Below are 17,644 nucleotides of genomic sequence, written 5' to 3'. Positions count from 1 at the left end.
AGGCCCTTGAGCTTTAGGTATTGATACTGACCATTAGATATAGCCCAGAGAAGACTATGCATACACTATTGTGGAACACTGGAACAGGTTGCCCAGGGAGGTAGCTGAGACCCCACCTCTGGAGGTGAGACTCAACAAGGGCCTGGGCAACATGATCTAGTTAAGGATGCCCCTGCTTACTGCAGAGGTGATTGGACTAGATGTCCTTTCAGAGGTCACTTCCAACCCAAACTATTCTGATTCTATGATTTAAGATTGTCTGGCTTTAGATTTATCACAGTATCACAGTATCATCAGGGTTGGAAGAGACCTCATAGATCATCAAGTCCAACCCTTTATCACAGAGCTCAAGGCTAGACCATGGCACCAAGTGCCACGTCCAATCTTGCCTTGAACTGCCCCATGGATGGTGACTCCACCACCTCCCCGGGCAGCCCATTCCAGTGTCCAATGACTCTCTCAGTGAAGAACTTTCTCCTCACCTCGAGCCTAAATTTCCCCTGGTGCAGCCTGAGGCTGTGTCCTCTTGTTCTGGTGCTGGCCACAACCACCCCTCAGGTAGTTGTAGACAGCAATGAGGTCACCCCTGAGCCTCCTCTTCTCCAGGCTAAACAATCCCAGCTCCCTCAGCCTCTCCTCATAGGGCTTCTGCTCGAGGCCTCTCACCAGTAATTTATATTACTGATATTACTGCTAATGTAACTACTAATGTCACAGTGAATTCCTGAATTGCTGCAATGTATTATCTGCAGAAGGAAATTCTTCAGGTATTTGGCCACAGCTTCATTCCTCTTTGGGCTGGGCAGACAAGACTATGGGAGAAGAGAAAAGAGAACACTGGCAGCAGATACTTCAGACTGGAGCTTCTAGCTGATGGTCAGCTCTTTCCCCTCAGCACTTTCCTGCAGGCTTTACTCCAGCCCTATCTCCTGGGAGACTTTCCTTTGCTGAGCCTCATTACAGCACACATTTTCAAAAAATTGCTTTTATATAAGAAAATGCACTGCTGGCTGCATATTCTTGTCCAAGCAGCTTTGGGGGCTTTTAATAAGAAGTTTACTTGTTTATTGATTGGCCAGCTTCTGGAGCTTTCACTGTTTGTAAAGACCAAGCAGTTTTCTTCCTGTGCTTCCAATCCCACAGCTTGCCCTTTTATTTGACCGATTTCACTCACTGTTCACTTTCTCCTTAAAAAGCAGCAGTCTTAGTAAAGTACTCTGTATTGAATATATAAGAAGTCTTCCAAGAATCCCTGGCTAACTATACCAAATATATTGTTCTACTTGTGTTGTTCTTTGTGCAGTTATGTCATTTATGAAGTGTCACACCGAGGCAGCTTTGCATTCATTTCAGGTGTCTGATGAACATTTTATTATAGCACTGCACAGGAGCTCAGAAAAATCAGGAGACACTGCATTCATCTAATGATGTGTGGGGAGAAAAAAAAATACTACAACTAAATGTAATTTGGTGAGCAAAAGTTATGTCAGCCCATCAGAATTAACAAAATTATTCTTAACATCAGAAAGAGATTTTGTTGCCTGTCTTCAAATGTTCAAGACTTACTTCTCTAGAAGGCAGCACTAATCCTGGTATTAAAGAGGAAAACACCATTGGTACATTGTTGCGGAGGGGGATTTCTGTACCTACGCCTATTTGACGGAGGTGAGAAATTAATTTGAGGCAATATATATTTTATATATAAATATAAATTATTAATATTTATGAACTCTTGCCATCCCCAACCACTGTGTATCCAAATTTAGTTCCGTGCAAAGTTATGAAAACAATTTAGGATAGAATATATATGGGGATTTGGTTATTTAACTAGCAAACAGTAAACATTCAAACTATTAAACAGAGAGAGGAATTTCCCCTTTGGCTTAATGCCACTTGGGAGCTTATGCTATTAGCCCCGCAGAGGTGGCTGAAACTCTTTCTGCTCTAAGGCAGAGACAGAGGTATTAAAGCTTTATTTATAAGTGTTGCTATTAATTATTAATCACCCTCCAGGGCTGTGTCACAGCCTGTGCCCAATGTCCAGACTTCAGGGGCTCTCTGTAGACTCTGTGAGGCTGGAATCTTCCCGGCTTGAGGAGAAATGATAAATTTTCCCAGTCTCTGGGGTAATAGGTTTTCTCTAACCTTTGTTCTCCTGGAGAGGGACTATCTCTGCCTTGGTGCTGTTGGCTTCTTCTGGATGCCGTGTCCAGGGATTATCAGCTTGGCAGGATTACAGGAACAGGAGGAGAATGTCCGTACTGGCTCTGGCATGGTTCTCTTCATGGGTTCAGGCCATGTGTGTGTGTGCAGACAATCCAGAAGTCTGCTTCCTGTTTCTCTCCAGGCAATAAGCAGCAGGCATGCAAAGTGTGCTAGGCTGCTGGGAGTCTGAGCTCCGTAGATAAAGCAAGACAGCTTGCAGATATGCACAGCTGGTTTAGGAGGCTATCATCTCCTTATATATGTATGTGCAGGCTTAAATGAGCTCTGCATCTAAGGTGGATTAGCTGCGAATGAATCAAAGCATGAGGTCTGAGCCTCAGAGAGCATCGGAGCTATGCAATGGCTTCCAAGTGTGTGAGTATGAGCGGCTGAGCACTTCAGGTGAAGGTCAGAGCTGTGTTTGATCCTTGCAGGTGGGTCAGAGAGCTGAGCACGTGATTCACCTGTGCATCCCTCTTTATGGGCTGTGGGTTGAGATTAATTGCCTCTTTGGCCACTAGAGTGACCAATCAGGTTGGTAGTAAGCCAAACCTTACCATAATAGGCAGGAGGCTCTTGCATGGACTTTCCCAAATATGGGGATCACATGGATTTGCCCCAGGGAGACATGAGTTGGGTGTGTGTGTGTTACACAACTTGTTTACAGTCAGGAGTCCTGGCAGAAAAACACGTCCAGGCATGCATAGGCATAAAGAAGCCTCTGTTTGGGCCAACAGACCCTCCACGACATACATGCAAGCTGTTCCAAAGGGAAAAGCCTGATGGACATGATGGAATTTATGGGGGGTGTCGTAACTACTTGCTATCTATGTCCATGATTTTGGAAAGGGAGAAAGAGTTCATACATGAACTCTGTCTACTTGCAAGGAAGGCACGGACTCCAGTTATTCTGTAGCTTTGTGCACGCTGTCAGCCTGTTAAGAGCAGTGGTGAGAGTTAAGCAGAAAACATATGGTGACAGAATGGAAATATGCTTGCAATTGGGAACCATGCATCAAGAATCTGAGCTGTAGTAAATGTATGAGCAGTTCTTGAAGACATTTCACGGAAAAGGTATTGCACAGATGATTTTCAGAAGTGGCTCTCTACAGATGGGTTTTAAGCTGATGGATGTCTACTTCTTTTGAATGCTAGATTTAAAGTCCCAGCTCATGAGAATTTTCAGAAGCACTACTTTTGATGCCTTGATTTTATCATTTGTAAAACTAAGCCTCTGTGGTATGTTAATGTTGTGGAGGCAGGGAATTAATGTGGCCGAGGCAGGAATTTATAGAAAAATAGAGTTATTTTATTTTCCCAAAAACCCGCCCCCAAACTATATACAGAAATTAATTAAAACTAAATTAGCAGATTCAGTTGATTGAGAAGATCTACAATCTGACTATTTTGGAAGTCAGAAGTTGGAAAAGGCATGAGCTATTAAATAATAGTGTTCCCCACTCAATAAAAAAGCTGAGCCAGAGTTACTCACAGGTGAGTCAGGCTGGCTGAAAGAAGGGTGGTCCAGCTGCTTGTCCTCTCGGGTTCTCTTTCAGAGGCTATCTGAGGGTCGGTAAGGCCTATGGAGCCTGCATAAAGGGTGCTAATGGTGGGAATCAGAGCACCAGGGGCTTCTTCTGCAGGATCTATCCAGGCGGGGGAGAACTCTAAGGCGGGCACGAACTCTCAGGTGGGCACAAACTCTAAGGCAGGAACCCCAAGATGGGAAGTCCCCCAACATTTATACCCTTCCTAGACAAAGAGCAGAGTTACCACTTCCTAGGCATGAAGACCACAGCCAATCCCCAGCCCGATTCCAGCGCGGACACTGTACGGGGCACTCCTTGTGCCAGAAGGGCCCCTTGCTCACCCCTTTCGCGCCTGCAGGGTGGGAGGTGGGGGAAACAGGTCTTTTCATGCCTTTTCCTCTCCCATTCAAACCACAGAGGGAGAGGAGTTTAGGGGTATACAGGACTCCAGGACAGTTAGGAAGTTTGTTCTAATATTCCATGCATGGCTGACACCTTTGCAAGTAAGAGATGCTCTGAGATTGAAATGTAAGCTTGCCTTTTGGAACTGCACACTGAATTATTGCTGCATCATTCTTAAAACTAAGGAAATTACATCATTTTTAAGTGAATATAACTGCTAAAGGTTCAAAGTTCTTGCTCATCGTGAACATAGCATAATTGTTTTGAAGACAAATAACAGTAAATTAAATTCAGCTTTGAAGTTAAATTCAGTTTTGAAATGTTGGGCTCTTCTCAGCAAGAATCTGGGAACTACTTATGTAGATTAGACAAATTGTCATTTGTGACATTTTGCCCTTATGAGACTAATTTGAGGCAGAGCTGTGAGCACAACTACGTTCTAACTACACCTTCAATATCATGATTCATGGTGCAAGTAATATGCGTTAGGAAAATCAATCCATGAGTATAGAAACATACAGCCTGGTTTCCTGGCCATCATTAATGTTTCCACTAAAATCTCATTTTACTGGAACTAAGATCCATGAAAACAGCACATTTCATTCAAAACAAGACAATAGTGGTATTGACAAAGCTGCTAAGATAATGAAAACAATCAATTTTTTTGTATGCCATTATACTTTCATTGGATTAATTTTGGAGCAAACCAATAGTTTCACTTAGTCAAGACCTATGTCCTCTGTTTTCTCATGGGTTTATACATCTAGATGCTTTCCTGCATCCAGTCAAAAATGGGGTAGAATGGTAAAAAAAAATGAGGATTTGATGCACTGTAGCAGTAAATGCCTCTCTGAAAAACAGTGCAGTCTTGTGAATGATTTCTGTTTGTAATGAGATGCGCAGTGAAATTTGTGTCAATGGAAGTGATCAGCCATTCAGAGAGAAGAAAATATTGTCCAAATAGCTTGCCCTTCAGATAGCAAAAGTAGAAGTTGAGTTTACAAAACTAGTATGTCACATTGGATGTGAAGGTATTACTGTTGCAAGTGGAGCTTTTGGTTGCTGAGAGGTTTGTGTGAGGGATTATGCAAAATTAATAAACTGTATTAATTTTGGTATCCAGGCAATGATTGTTAATAACTATGAAAACTGTTTCTTAACATTAAAACTCACCAGAAAACTTACTGACAGGTTCAAAAATGCACGGGTTGAAAATTTTTACATGCAGAGAACACACAAAACTAGATCACTTATTTCTTAAAGTGGCAAACACAAATATACAGGAAGAGGCTTTTAAGGATTTACTCACAAAATATAAATCAGACAGCACACAAAGCACATGGGACTCTGTCTTGTTGGCTGCTGAGACTTGATTCTTCTCAGGCTTCTGGAGGAAGGAGGCAGACAATCTCTGGCCTTGTCTCCTGGCTCCTATGGACGATCTGTGTATCTCCAGGACTTCTAGTCTTACCAGGAGACTTTCAGGGGCAGGCAGGATGTCTTGCAATGTGCAGTCTCAGCACAATGTGTGCCTATGCAGGCCAATCATGTGCAGGCATTTAGAGCCTGTTCCTGGTAAACTCTCCAGGAAAATTCAGGAAGCAAAATCAGACGGCAGCAGCCTCGTGCTACCTGCTTATCCCTTTTATCAATATCCAGCCCACGGCTAGTGGGGCATTGGACATCAATTAGCCGGTTGGAATGGCACTTTGCCAGGCCTCACCATATTAGGTGAAGCCAGGGCTTTTGCCATCCCCTCCCATGTTTGCCTCCCCCAGCACAGGAGGAGCAGGGGAAAAGGGGAACATGTCTGGACGAGCCAACATGGATAAGCCCATGTTTGCCCCATCAAGCCTACACCACACTTTGAAAACAAATTGCTTGCTGGTGTTGAAATTGTCCTCTATTGGTTGGTTTTGGTCCGGATGCAAAAAAAAAAAGGGATTCCTCGTTACACCTAACAAGCTAGTTTGTTCTGAATACAGGGAAATTGCTTTGCATTCGTGTTACCAATGTCCTAATCTGCATGTCTGCCACCACTGTTGTCCTTTTATTTAAAACATCTGCATAGGGATTTCCTAGAAGAGTACATGAGAAAGACAAAGAGTTATTTAAGGTAGAGAACACTTAATTTTCTTAAGATTTGTGTTAAAAGATATGGTGCACAGTTATTATTGTGTGATATCTACTTAAGTCACTGGGGTAAGCTCCTTTCCCGCCTAGGAGAAAATTACTCCAAAGATAATTCATGAGAAATGAGATACTTATTTAAGACCATTAAGAAGTGTAATAGTGGTAAAACTTCATTTGAGCAAAACATGCAGAGAAATATTTAAAACTAAGTGTTTCATGCTATTCCTAGATAATTTTTTTATTTAATAATGCTTTTAGAAGAAAGAGTAGACCACGCCAATATGCATATTCTTAACGCTAAATATATTCTGAGTTACTGTGTGGAGCTCATGTCTTAACAACCTGCCCTTGGTGGCAGTCCCTTCTTTTGATTAACAAATGATTGCTCTGTTCCTTCACTACTAAAGTGTTGTGGCAGGAAAGCTCAGTTGTGGATGATTGGGTGTGCTAGTTTGAAGCAGGCTAGAACTAGATTACAGGCTGTAAAAGGAAAACAATGGTGATGTCTACTTCCCTCATAGGCTTGCTGAGATGTATGAAAACATAAGTCAAAACATAGATAACACACTCAGCACCACTCTCGCTTGGGCTGCTGGCTGAGCTGCATCTCTCTAACCTCACCCTCCATTTTTGGACTAATCCACTTTGCTTCCTAACCTCTGGCCAAACCTCCATTCTTCCTTGGGACTGGGGTAAGGTTGAGAGGGGTAGGGGGAAGGTGCAGGGGGTGTTGAGAGACCCTCCTGGGGACTCAGGTTTCTGGGAGGGGAATTGTGTTTCTATATTATCTTTTACCTTGCATATCTCTCTATATAACTGAATATACTGTAAATATCTGCTTGTATATTGTGCCAGCTGTAAATATAAGCTTCATTCATATTTCCAGAGCCGTCTGAGTCTAGCTTGGGTGATTTCTAAAGTGTGGGGGCAGGGAACACCCAAACCATCACGCTGGGCATGGATATAGGCACACTTTTCAAGTGCAGAAATTTATAGAACACCCATACTGTTGCACTTTAGCCTCAGGCCTTAGATACTGCTTTTCTGGACCAGATTTTGATACCCAGAAATTTAATATGTGAAAGAAAGGAGGGAGGGGGAGAGGGATAAAAAAGAACCCATCACCAGGTACAGTTTTCATTTTAGCACACTAACTTCAGTTCTGTGTCCATTTCAGCTTTCACAGGAAATCCAGTGTGCTGTGGTGAATCATATCCAGTCCCTGGTGAAGTCAGAGAAGAGTCGCCAGGTGATGTGTGGAGCTGGCTTACTGAGCACCATCATAAGCTCCTGTCAGGGTGCCTTCCTCAATGAGAACCATCCACTGCATCTGCCCCTCACTAGAGTGTTTGAGAAGCTTGCATCACAGGCTATTGAGCCAGATGTATTAAGGTATCAGATTGTATTTATTAGAACAAATTTGGTGTAGTAGTGCAACTTTTTTTCAAGGTTTGTGTAATAATTACCTGCTTCCTGTAATGGTTTCATTCAGCAAGACTCCTACCCTTTTTGTTTCAAGTCTCAGGTAATACTACTTGCACATTGATCACAGGATATATACTTAAATGATTTACTGAAAACAATTTGAGTCTATAGTGTTTGGCTGCATCATCTCCACAAGGGTTGCAAAGCCATTTAGGAGTGGTTATTAATTAAATAACTGCAAGACATCAAAATTTATTCTCTCCTAGAATTCATATGGAAAAGCTTTTTCCTGAGGAGTGAAACTCACTCCCTCTTGGCTTGGATGCATGTCAATGACAGATGCAGGAATAGAGTGTTGTCTTGTTTCTCGCTCTCTGTTGTTCCTTTGAGGATACTTTCAGGATGTATTTAGTTCTTTAATGCTAACATATGCTAGGCATGAGAGTACCTAATAGAGATGAGAATTTAGACAGAGCTGGATTTGCAGTGAAAGGCTGGCTTTCTTTTACTAAAAAATGAAACATTTCTTTAAAAAAATAAACCAAACTCCCCTAACAATTTCAATAACTTTTTTTTTAAGTAATAATCAAAAATATTGCTGAACAAAATTAACCTTTTTATTTTTTTCCCCGTAGGAAGGCACTGAAAGGGGAAGTGCAAAGCAAAACAAGTATTTGTGATAATACAATGGGAAATATTGCTTCTATTGTATTTGGTATATCTCTAAAACTGGTATGCAGTAAGAATGTGGGTCTCCAGAAGCCTGAGCTGTATTTGCATGGTGGCCATGACTTCAAAGTATCTGGCTTGATTATTTACCTATTTTTTGTTACTTTTTTTTTTTCTTAATGTTAGGCGATTTCTTTGGTTGGGAGGTTCTCCATCGCTATCTCCCAGGACCTGTATGAAGAATATTGAGGCTATTTCATGTCAGAGAAGTTATTTAGCTAATGCAGATTGGAACGCAGGTATGCACACAACAAACACCCTGTTCCTATGCAGTGATTTGCTTATAGATGTCTCTGTAATGACAGGAAACTGCTGTTGGAGTAAGTTGTTCCAAGACAGTTACAGTGAAGGTGAAGTGTGCTTGGATGTTTTAGTCTGGGTGTTGCTCAGGTTGGATGATACTAGACCACCACTGGAAGCTGATCTACACCAGCAAAGATCAAATTCTGAAATGTCTTCTCAAGCCAGAAGCTGATATACACTAAGATTTTGATGGATCAGACATGAAAGCAATTTATTAAAATGCTAATTATTTTCCACCAACCAAGGGACATGTCTGGTGGATTTGCAGCATGTTTTCCAAGTAATTTATAGCTAGAAATAGAACAAAATGTGACTAAAGATGATAACCAAGTACTATGCATTATTGATATAGGCCATTTCCCATCCAAGTCCTTTCTTTATGCTAACATATTTTGCAGGTGAAAGGCTGTAGTAGTAGTATTTAGTACTTAAGCTGTTCTCATGCCTATGAAACTCTTCATGGAGCATGGCACAAATCTGAGTTTTAAGTTCTTTGTACTCATTCTTGGATCCTCTGCCACGTGTTGGTTGCAACTATTCTGTCATGCCAGAATCAAATGGTCTGTGTATAGGAAATATAGAACCAACAGATCAGGAACCTGTTTTAACAGAAATGAAGTTTGCAGCTGCCTGAAGAAGCATGGGCAGAAAATATGGCTGTTAATTCTGTTCATTTTTCCTGCCAGCCTCCCATTTTGAAATGTCTTCAATGAAGTATTTCTGTGTGTTTCTACAGGCCACTGAGGGTGTGTTATTTCTAGAATATGCAGCACTATTCTTGGCAGTGGTGAATTTAATGCAGGCAAAGCCTGTGATTGAAAAAAAATTATTGCAAACACTGATCTGGTAAAGCACTATGATCTTTTAGGTGCAGAAGAGGACACGGTGGACAATAAAACTGATCTTCAGACAGTTGTGCCTGCCAACAATTCTCCTTGGGTTTCTAAGGGATCTACATTGGCACTCCAAACTGCAATGAGTCTCGTCTCCATGACATCACCTCGAAACTTCCAGCTCTGCAGCACTGCTTTGGCTCCATCATTCGTGGAGTTTGACATGTCAAAAGAAGGATATGGGTATTGCTACTGTTGCTCTTCTCTTTATCTGCTTGCAATTTCCAAGACTTTATTCTGAACACCGCAATTGATGTCTCTCTGTTTTGGTCAGTCCTTGTGCCTTGATCTTGGCTTCCTTGCAGCAATGTTGCTGATAGCATAGGCTCTGCCTTGCTACCATGATTCTGCAATATTAAGGCACTGGTGTCCTTCAGGGATGACTTTACACTTCTGCTGAATGGATGCTTGCTTTCTTGCCTTTTAGGTGTTTATACCTCCCTACCTTGGCCACTGTCATGGGACCCAGTGTAGAGCAATCTGTCTCAGGAGGAATTGGCACGGGTAAGCACTTTGATTCACCTCCAGCTTCCTGAAAGCTCTGACTTTTCATTAGTATGGAAAGTATTCAGCATTTGTATGAAATGACATCAAATAAGCTTTGTATTTCAATGCACTTCTGTCTCTCTGTCCCAGTCCAACTCTGAGCTGTAAAACTCAGGTTGCCCACAAAAAGCAATGTCAGATGCAGATTAATAGTGTGGTGCATTAGAGTTAGTGATAGAAATTTAAAACAAGCTGCAAAGAAAACAGTCTGAACAAGTAAGAACCACCAGATTTCAGGGTGATCTTCCACAGAAGGCATGGCAACTGTCACTTAAAGTGAAATGGGATTTTCCTTTAGATCAAAATCTCTATTGGGCAAACTGGGAAATGAGTGCACTTCTTGCTTCCTGAATTTTGTGAACTTTGAGAAAACTTGTTCCTGGCTCAGTGTTTTCCAGTTGACAAGCTCCATGGCGTGGAGATCTGGTAGTCATTTCTCATCAGGCAGTTTTAGGTCACGTAGCCTCTATGGTATTGAAGATAGACAGTAAATTCTAGTAGAGCTGAAAAGAAATTAAACCTGTTATTTGAATGTTGGTTCTTACATGGTTTGGGCTCCAAATGAAACATTAGTTTGATAATGTCTGCACAATGAAACTAACTTCCTTACTGGCATTTTTTTCCCCCTTTTTTGTCTACAGGCAACAGAATGTTCCCTCCCTCAAGTGGCCTGACACTTTCCTGCTGGTTTCTGGTTAGCAAGTTTGGTTCAGTGCACAATAGTCACCCACTCCGTTTCCTCACAGTTGTGAGGCATATGTCAAGAACAGAACAAGAATTTGTTTGTTTTTCGGTGAGCTTTTTTCCACAGGACCATTCTTTGGTCATTTCCACAGAAGAAGTGGAATTTCAGCCTCTTGGTAAGGCTCTTCTCACTCAAACTGCTTTGCTGTGTCCTCTGATTATCTAAAATCTTTTGTTAACAAATTTCCTCTTCTTATAAGTACTCAGGACATCAATAGAAGATTTTTATATTCAGTTTTCTTCTGGAAGCCTGTTCACATTGTAATTCTTGGTCGTATTTCAGCTTTAAATTTGCAGTAGGCACTGAGAAGTACTTTGTATGTCAGTCACATGCTTGCATGCAGTTCTGGAGACTGGACTTGAACCAGAAGTTTTCTGCCTGTTCTATACAGCAGTAGGCAGGTTTGGGTATTAGGAGTGTGAAGTTTGGGGATGATCTAGCTTCCTGATGAAAGAGCTATCTTCCTCTCCTTGTTTTAGAGTGTTTTGTGCTGTGCCAGTCTATCAAACATTTTGTTATTGATGTTTATCCTTTTTTCTTTATTGAGTGCAGTAGGTACTTCAAATGTGAATGTCACTGAGCATTGCAGAGAGGCTGGGAAAGGAGCAGGAATAGTAGCTGAGATTTTTTCATGCACAACTGACATTGTGTGAATGTTCCAGTTCCCTTGGATGATGTTAAATGTCCCAGCTTGCCTCTTTTCTAAAACCCACAAGTTAATGTAGAGTTTATCATCCCATGAATCTGCTAGGAATATTTTCTATGTCAGCTAACTCAGTGAATATCCTGAATTGTCCTCTTAAAGAATATGTTGACTTCGCCCTTGATGCCTACACAATCCTAATTGGCATTTTAGGGGAGTATGGCATAATGTATGCTGAAGGGCAGTTGTGCAAGCCTCAGGACCTTCATGGAAGAATTTAAAGATAGGATAGCACCAAAGCACTGCATACCCACAGAGAGTCATGTTCTTTGTGTCGTTTTTGATGGTTGTGTTTCAGAGGCAGGGGAAAGTGAAAGAGGCTTTCTGTTGACTGCATGCTGTTTTTGCTATTACAGATATTATGGAACCTGAGGGAGAGGTCCTGAATCCCTCCTCACTTCCAGGGCAAGTCCACTTTGTCTGCAGCAAGCTGCTTGTCACTGGCCAGTGGTATCATCTCACAGTGACTGTTGCTAAGGAAGCAAAGAAGACCTGCATTGTGTCAGCTTACATTGATGGTCACATGCTTGGGTCTGCAAAGGTAAAAGCTCTCTGCACAGGTGTCATGCCTGACATTTGCCTGTTATTGCTTTTGATTTTCATCTGACCACTGACATACCATGGCTTCTTGGTAATAACCTGAGAGACTCAAAGCATGAAGAATTGCATGTATAGCAGGTGCCACCCTGTGCTGTGTGTGACTGGAGTCAGAAATCCATACAAAGTAGAGTGTATTTGTGGTGCTTTTCAGAAGTATATTATCAGCTTATACTTATGTTTGAGTTATTTTCCCTCTCAGCATGCAAGTAACCAGGACAATTTTGAGTGATGACACACATCTCTGATTTAGGGTTGCCTAGTTTGTAGGGTTATAATGGTGAAATGAAATTGTAGGCTAAAATGTTCCACATTGACTAGTGATTTTGAAGATCTCTCAGTTTACACCCAAGATTCTCAGATGTCAGCTATAAAAAGTACATTCCATTAAGGTATGACCAGAGAATCCTAAACTGAAAGCAATTTGCATTTAGGCTAAGACCTGCAAAGATGATGAGTTATGTAGTGACCCAGCATTAACAAAAGAAGGCCTGGAAATGCAGAGAGGTCATAAAGAAATAACCTTCTGTAATTGGACATCTCTTTGCAAGGATTCCAGGGTGGGCAGAATACCTTATGGGCATATGGTTCCTGTTACACTCATTGAACTATCAACTGATAACTCAGTGACCTTTATTCCACTGGCACTCTAAGCATTCAGGAGCAGATAGGTGTTCCTCTGGGTTAGGTTTTTTTCAGTGGGAGAGATAGCTCTTGAATAAAAAGAATACCTTTTAAAAAATTAATATAAAAAAAAATTCAATTAGAAGAAATGTGTGAATTTCAATGAGAGCAACTCATAAGTTCATTGCAAGTGTTGATGTAGCTAGTATCTCCCCTAACATTGTGTATTTGTGACCTATGTGTTATATAGGAGTCAGTTCTGAAATGGTGAATTCCTCAGGTTGCATGAGATGCCAGGAGAAAAGTATCAAAATGCACCTGAAGGGCTCGTAAAATCTACAGGGCAAATGAGAAGAATTCCTAGTTTATAATTTTATCATCATGCTCCTGGTTTTGAATCTAATCACAAAGTATTTTTCAGATTTGATTTTTGGATTTTGAATGCTACTGGTTGGCAATACTGAAATGTAGTCTGCTTATATTGCAGCTCTGGTTGGGGATTTTTTTGGGTTTGTTTTTGAATAGAATCCTTCTATTCACTGAAATTTATAACTTTCTTCTCTTATATACTCCTCCTTCTTGTTCCCTTATTTCAAATCAATCTCAACACATGCAAAGCTCACTTATGTGTTTTATGCTTCCTTTATAAAAGCAACCTGTTTAATTCCAAATATGCTCTTTCTCATATTTGAGAAAAATGATCTGTCTTCTAAATGCCTTTTGGGACCTATACTCATTTCAAGAATGAAGATTTAATTTCATTTGCCTTCCTTCAGATGAGACTGAAAGTCATCAATAAAACTAGGACTAAACATTGCAATTGATTAAAGAATTCACAGCAAATGTGTTTAACATACAGTGAATAGTTCATAATACATGAAACAAGCCATGAGTAAATAAAATGCTGTCCCAGTGCTGAGGTCTCTGACATGATGCAAGCCTTCATATTTATGTGCACAGTGAAGGAAAGATTGAGGAAGAAATCAGATTTGCATAGAGGTTGTTGACAGTACCAAGCGATTTTTGGATGGTGGAGCTGGGGAGTAGGGAGGATATTATTTTGTTGCTTCACACTTAATATTTGTTCACTCAAATATTGACTTCTGCCTCCTATTCTTGACCAGTCTTGTCTTCTACATCTCAGTAGCCAGAGATCAGCAGATGCTAGGAGTCTCTCAACAGTAAATTGTTAAAGGCAGGTCTAAGCCCTGAACTACCAAAAATATTTCAAAAGCTTCCTATTAAAGCTTCCCACAATTAAATAAATTAATAGACTCCATTTAGGAGGCTGAATCCTTTTTTTGACACCAAATAAATAGTACCATTTATTAAACTATGCTGATTTCACTGAAGGTGTCTGATATGCTTAGACACCCTACACTCTTCAAAAACTCCTTATTCTCTAGGTGCCTAGTAGAAGCTGTGATCTGTGAATTTGCTTTTTGTAATGAAATCCACAGAGTTATCACAGTATCACAGTATCATCAGGGTTGGAAGAGACCTCACAGATCATCAAGTCCAACCCTTTACCACAGAGCTCAAGGCTAGACCATGGCACCAAGTGCCACGTCCAACCTTGCCTTCAACAGCTCCAGGGACGGCGACTCCACCACCCCCCCAGGCAGCCCATTCCAGTGTCCAATGACTCTCTCAGTGAAGAACTTTCTCCTCACCTCCAGCCTAAATCTCCCCTGGCGCAGCCTGAGGCTGTGTCCTCTCGTTCTGGTGCTGGCCACCTGAGAGAAGAGAGCAACCTCCTCCTGGCCACAACCACCCCTCAGATAGTTGAAGACAGCAATAAGGTCACCCCTGAGCCTCCTCTTCTCCAGGCTAACCAATCCCAGCTCCCTCAGCCTCTCCTCATAGGGCTTCTGCTCAAGGCCTCTCACCAGCCTTGTCGCCCTTCTCTGGACACGCTCAAGCATCTCAACGTCCCTTTTAAACTGGGGGGCCCAGAACTGAACACAATACTCAAGTTTAGAACAGCAAAAGTAAGTCTGACTCCAAGATAGGATTTTTCTTTGCTTACACTTGAAATTATTTTGGTTTTTGAACAAAAAAGTAAGCTTGAATTTCCAAAAATGATTGTTTATGATACTTATAAGTCCAGTTTCTAAACAGTGATTGCTAGTTGTGTTGCACAGCTGACTGAGACTTCCTTGAGGAAAGAGGTAAGCAGTACCTTGCAAGGGACAAGAAGATCTTAAGGCTCCCTGAGTGTATTTTGTACCTTCAGTGAATTCTTCTTCTGTTACAGATGCAGTATCTCCAGCCCTTACCAGGTAGCTGTATTTCCATGGAGCCTTCCTCCTTTATTGATGTCTATGGGTACATAGCTAGTCCTCGGATTTGGAAACAGAAATCTTCCTTGACCTGGCGCCTTGGACCTACATACTTATTTGAAGAAGCCATCTCTGTGAAAACTATAGAAGTGATTAATAGGCTGGGCCCACAGTATTGTAGCAATTTCCAAGCAGTACAGCTTCAAGGTATGTGACCATTCTCATATCCACCACTGTTTATCTGTCAGGGCCATTGTCTTTTTATTCTTATAATCTCCAGTTGTGCCTAGAGCTATCTCTGAAAGTCTGGAACTCCTTATTACAAAATAAGATACCATGAGCATCTTCTAACATGCTGCAAATTGGGCAGAAAAGGAAAGAGGAAGGCGGTAATGAAGCGGCAGAGAAAGACTGAGCATAGAGAGGGGTAATATATCCTTGAGATATGCAAGATTGCAGTTTCTCTTAGGCACATATTAAAGAAACAGCTTGAGTTGAGACTCACACTCCATTTGTGATGCACAGAAAACACATGGCAGAAAAAGAAAGCATCATCTTTAATTGCAAATACCTGCAGAGTAGGAGAGAGCACCGGGCAGATAGGGGAATAAGTTACATTCCATTTAATGAAGAGGCTTTTTAACTAAAGTATACTGTTAGCTTCAATTAGTAAACAGGCAGACAAAACATTTCAGTTATTGATCACTGTTTGTTCAATAAGTGATAGGTTTGCCCCTCTGCTAGAGCAGAACACGAATTGCCACCATCATCTTTCATTTGAAAAGAGTAGAATAATCTCACCATGGTCCAGCCTTAAGGCTAAAACTAAATTCTCCTTTAGAATACTGGATTGACAAAAAAATATATCTACAAGTTGAGTACAAGAAGGGCCTTTTGAAAGAGAAATTATGTCAAAATACAGCTCAAAAATAAAAATATTACTAGTGGAGCTCAGGAGGATTTTATCCTTTTTAAGAGCTGAGTCTCTAAGGCGCTCATGGATTTTTCCCAGCTGGACTTTAATACTAATCGTCTATTGAAACCATCTGACTCCAGTGATGCTCTGATGCTGGGAAATCACAGAGCACTATACAAGATGTAATATTGTAATTGTGATCTCTCTCTTCCTTTCTTTCTCTTTTTTTTTTTTTTGTTGTTGTTTGTTAGTTTGGGGTTTTTTTGTTTGTTTGATTGATTTTGTTTTGTTTGTTTTGTTTTGGTTTCGTTGAGTTTGGATATCTTGTCTTTTTGGGACAGTGATGGGGACCACAAGGAAGGGAGATGGCACCTGATATATCTGTATTCCATTAAAATGCCCTAATTTTCTAATGAAAAATTTTACTTAAATGTTTCAGAAAAATAGAAATAAAAATTATGGCTTTTTCTTTAAAATGGATTTTTTTTACTTTGTGAGTGGCAGTTTTAATTGTTTCAGCAGTGTTGTGTTTTTTCTTACTGATGTCTCCATTTTTTTCACTGATCAGCAGCAACTGTGAGCAGGTTACCCTTAAGTCTACATCCTACTGGAAGCAACATGGTCTGGGTGCATTTCTTTCTAGTTAACACAGAATATATACTAATTCTTTTTGCCTGTAATGGCTGCATCACCATCATTGATAAACAAATTCATAAATCAGTTGTTTCCCAGTCTGAACTTCTACCTCTGTTCATTTCCATCCACATGAAGCCTTGCTCCTAGTACCTCTGAGAAAGCTTCCAGTAACATTCAAGGACTCTGAAATGTGGGTTTTTTTTTCAGTTTTGGGTTGTTTTTTTTTCTGCCCACAAATTTTATTTGTGTGGACAGAGAAGGGTTTATTCTGAACTTTTCTTAGCTCCATGAGATACTGGGACACAATATAGGGTCTGTAAAAAGCAATAACCTAAGGAAGCATCTCCTATTGGTGCTTACTTTGGCAAGCTGTTATAGATTGTCTTGCAAAAACTGAGGGCTTTTTTCTCATTACAGTTAAGTCAAAGACAAGTTCCCATCTAAACTTTGGTTTTCTCAAGCTATTTTTTGTCTCTCTCCTGTCTTATATGCTGAGCATACAAAGTTTCTTCAGAGTTTAATACACTCTCTCTTTTCAGGTGAGGACCAGTACAGTGATCATAATCCTACACCTCTGGTGGCAGAAGAGAAGATTTCCTTTGGAATCAATGCCATGAGCTCATCAATCACTACGATTCAAGATATAAAGAGCACCTACAATGAAGTGGATGGCCGGCTGATTGCCAATGAGGTCACAAGTTTCCCTCGTTTGTCTTAAACACTTTTCTCCATGTTTCTAATAGGTTCCCAGAACAAAGTTCACAACTTTTTCTTAGTTGTGTACCTTCAGTGATTTATTCTACTCTCCCCATCGACTCCCCAGTTTCTTTTCCCACTCCTTTATTCTGCTCACAGTTTTGTTTTTATCTCTGGAGAGGAATAGATTGGACAATATGAATGCAGTGCTAAATGCCTGTCTTGAAACAGCAATTGAAGCCATAATTTTCAGGTCCAATGATAATTTGTTTCAGTCTGT

The 17,644-nt window shown here is 40.8% G+C and overlaps 1 protein-coding gene across 2 annotated transcripts in view; it reads left to right on the top strand.

Moving 5' to 3' along the window:
* Positions 1 to 17,644, top strand: part of WDFY4 (WDFY family member 4) — a 193,594-nt gene that overhangs the window by 57,897 nt on the left and 118,053 nt on the right. For both annotated transcript variants that reach the window (XM_064144766.1, XM_064144765.1), the window contains 8 exons: positions 7,447 to 7,661; positions 8,550 to 8,662; positions 9,595 to 9,802; positions 10,047 to 10,123; positions 10,807 to 11,025; positions 11,970 to 12,154; positions 15,092 to 15,323; positions 17,208 to 17,359. In XM_064144766.1, the coding sequence (XP_064000836.1) occupies positions 7,447 to 7,661; positions 8,550 to 8,662; positions 9,595 to 9,802; positions 10,047 to 10,123; positions 10,807 to 11,025; positions 11,970 to 12,154; positions 15,092 to 15,323; positions 17,208 to 17,359 (1,401 nt within the window). The remainder of the gene's footprint in view (positions 1 to 7,446; positions 7,662 to 8,549; positions 8,663 to 9,594; positions 9,803 to 10,046; positions 10,124 to 10,806; positions 11,026 to 11,969; positions 12,155 to 15,091; positions 15,324 to 17,207; positions 17,360 to 17,644) is intronic.

The sequence above is a fragment of the Pogoniulus pusillus genome, chromosome 6 (genome assembly GCF_015220805.1).
Source record: "Pogoniulus pusillus isolate bPogPus1 chromosome 6, bPogPus1.pri, whole genome shotgun sequence".
In the NCBI taxonomy this organism is placed as follows: Eukaryota; Metazoa; Chordata; class Aves; order Piciformes; family Lybiidae; genus Pogoniulus; species Pogoniulus pusillus.
This window is presented reverse-complemented; position numbering and strand designations above follow the sequence as displayed.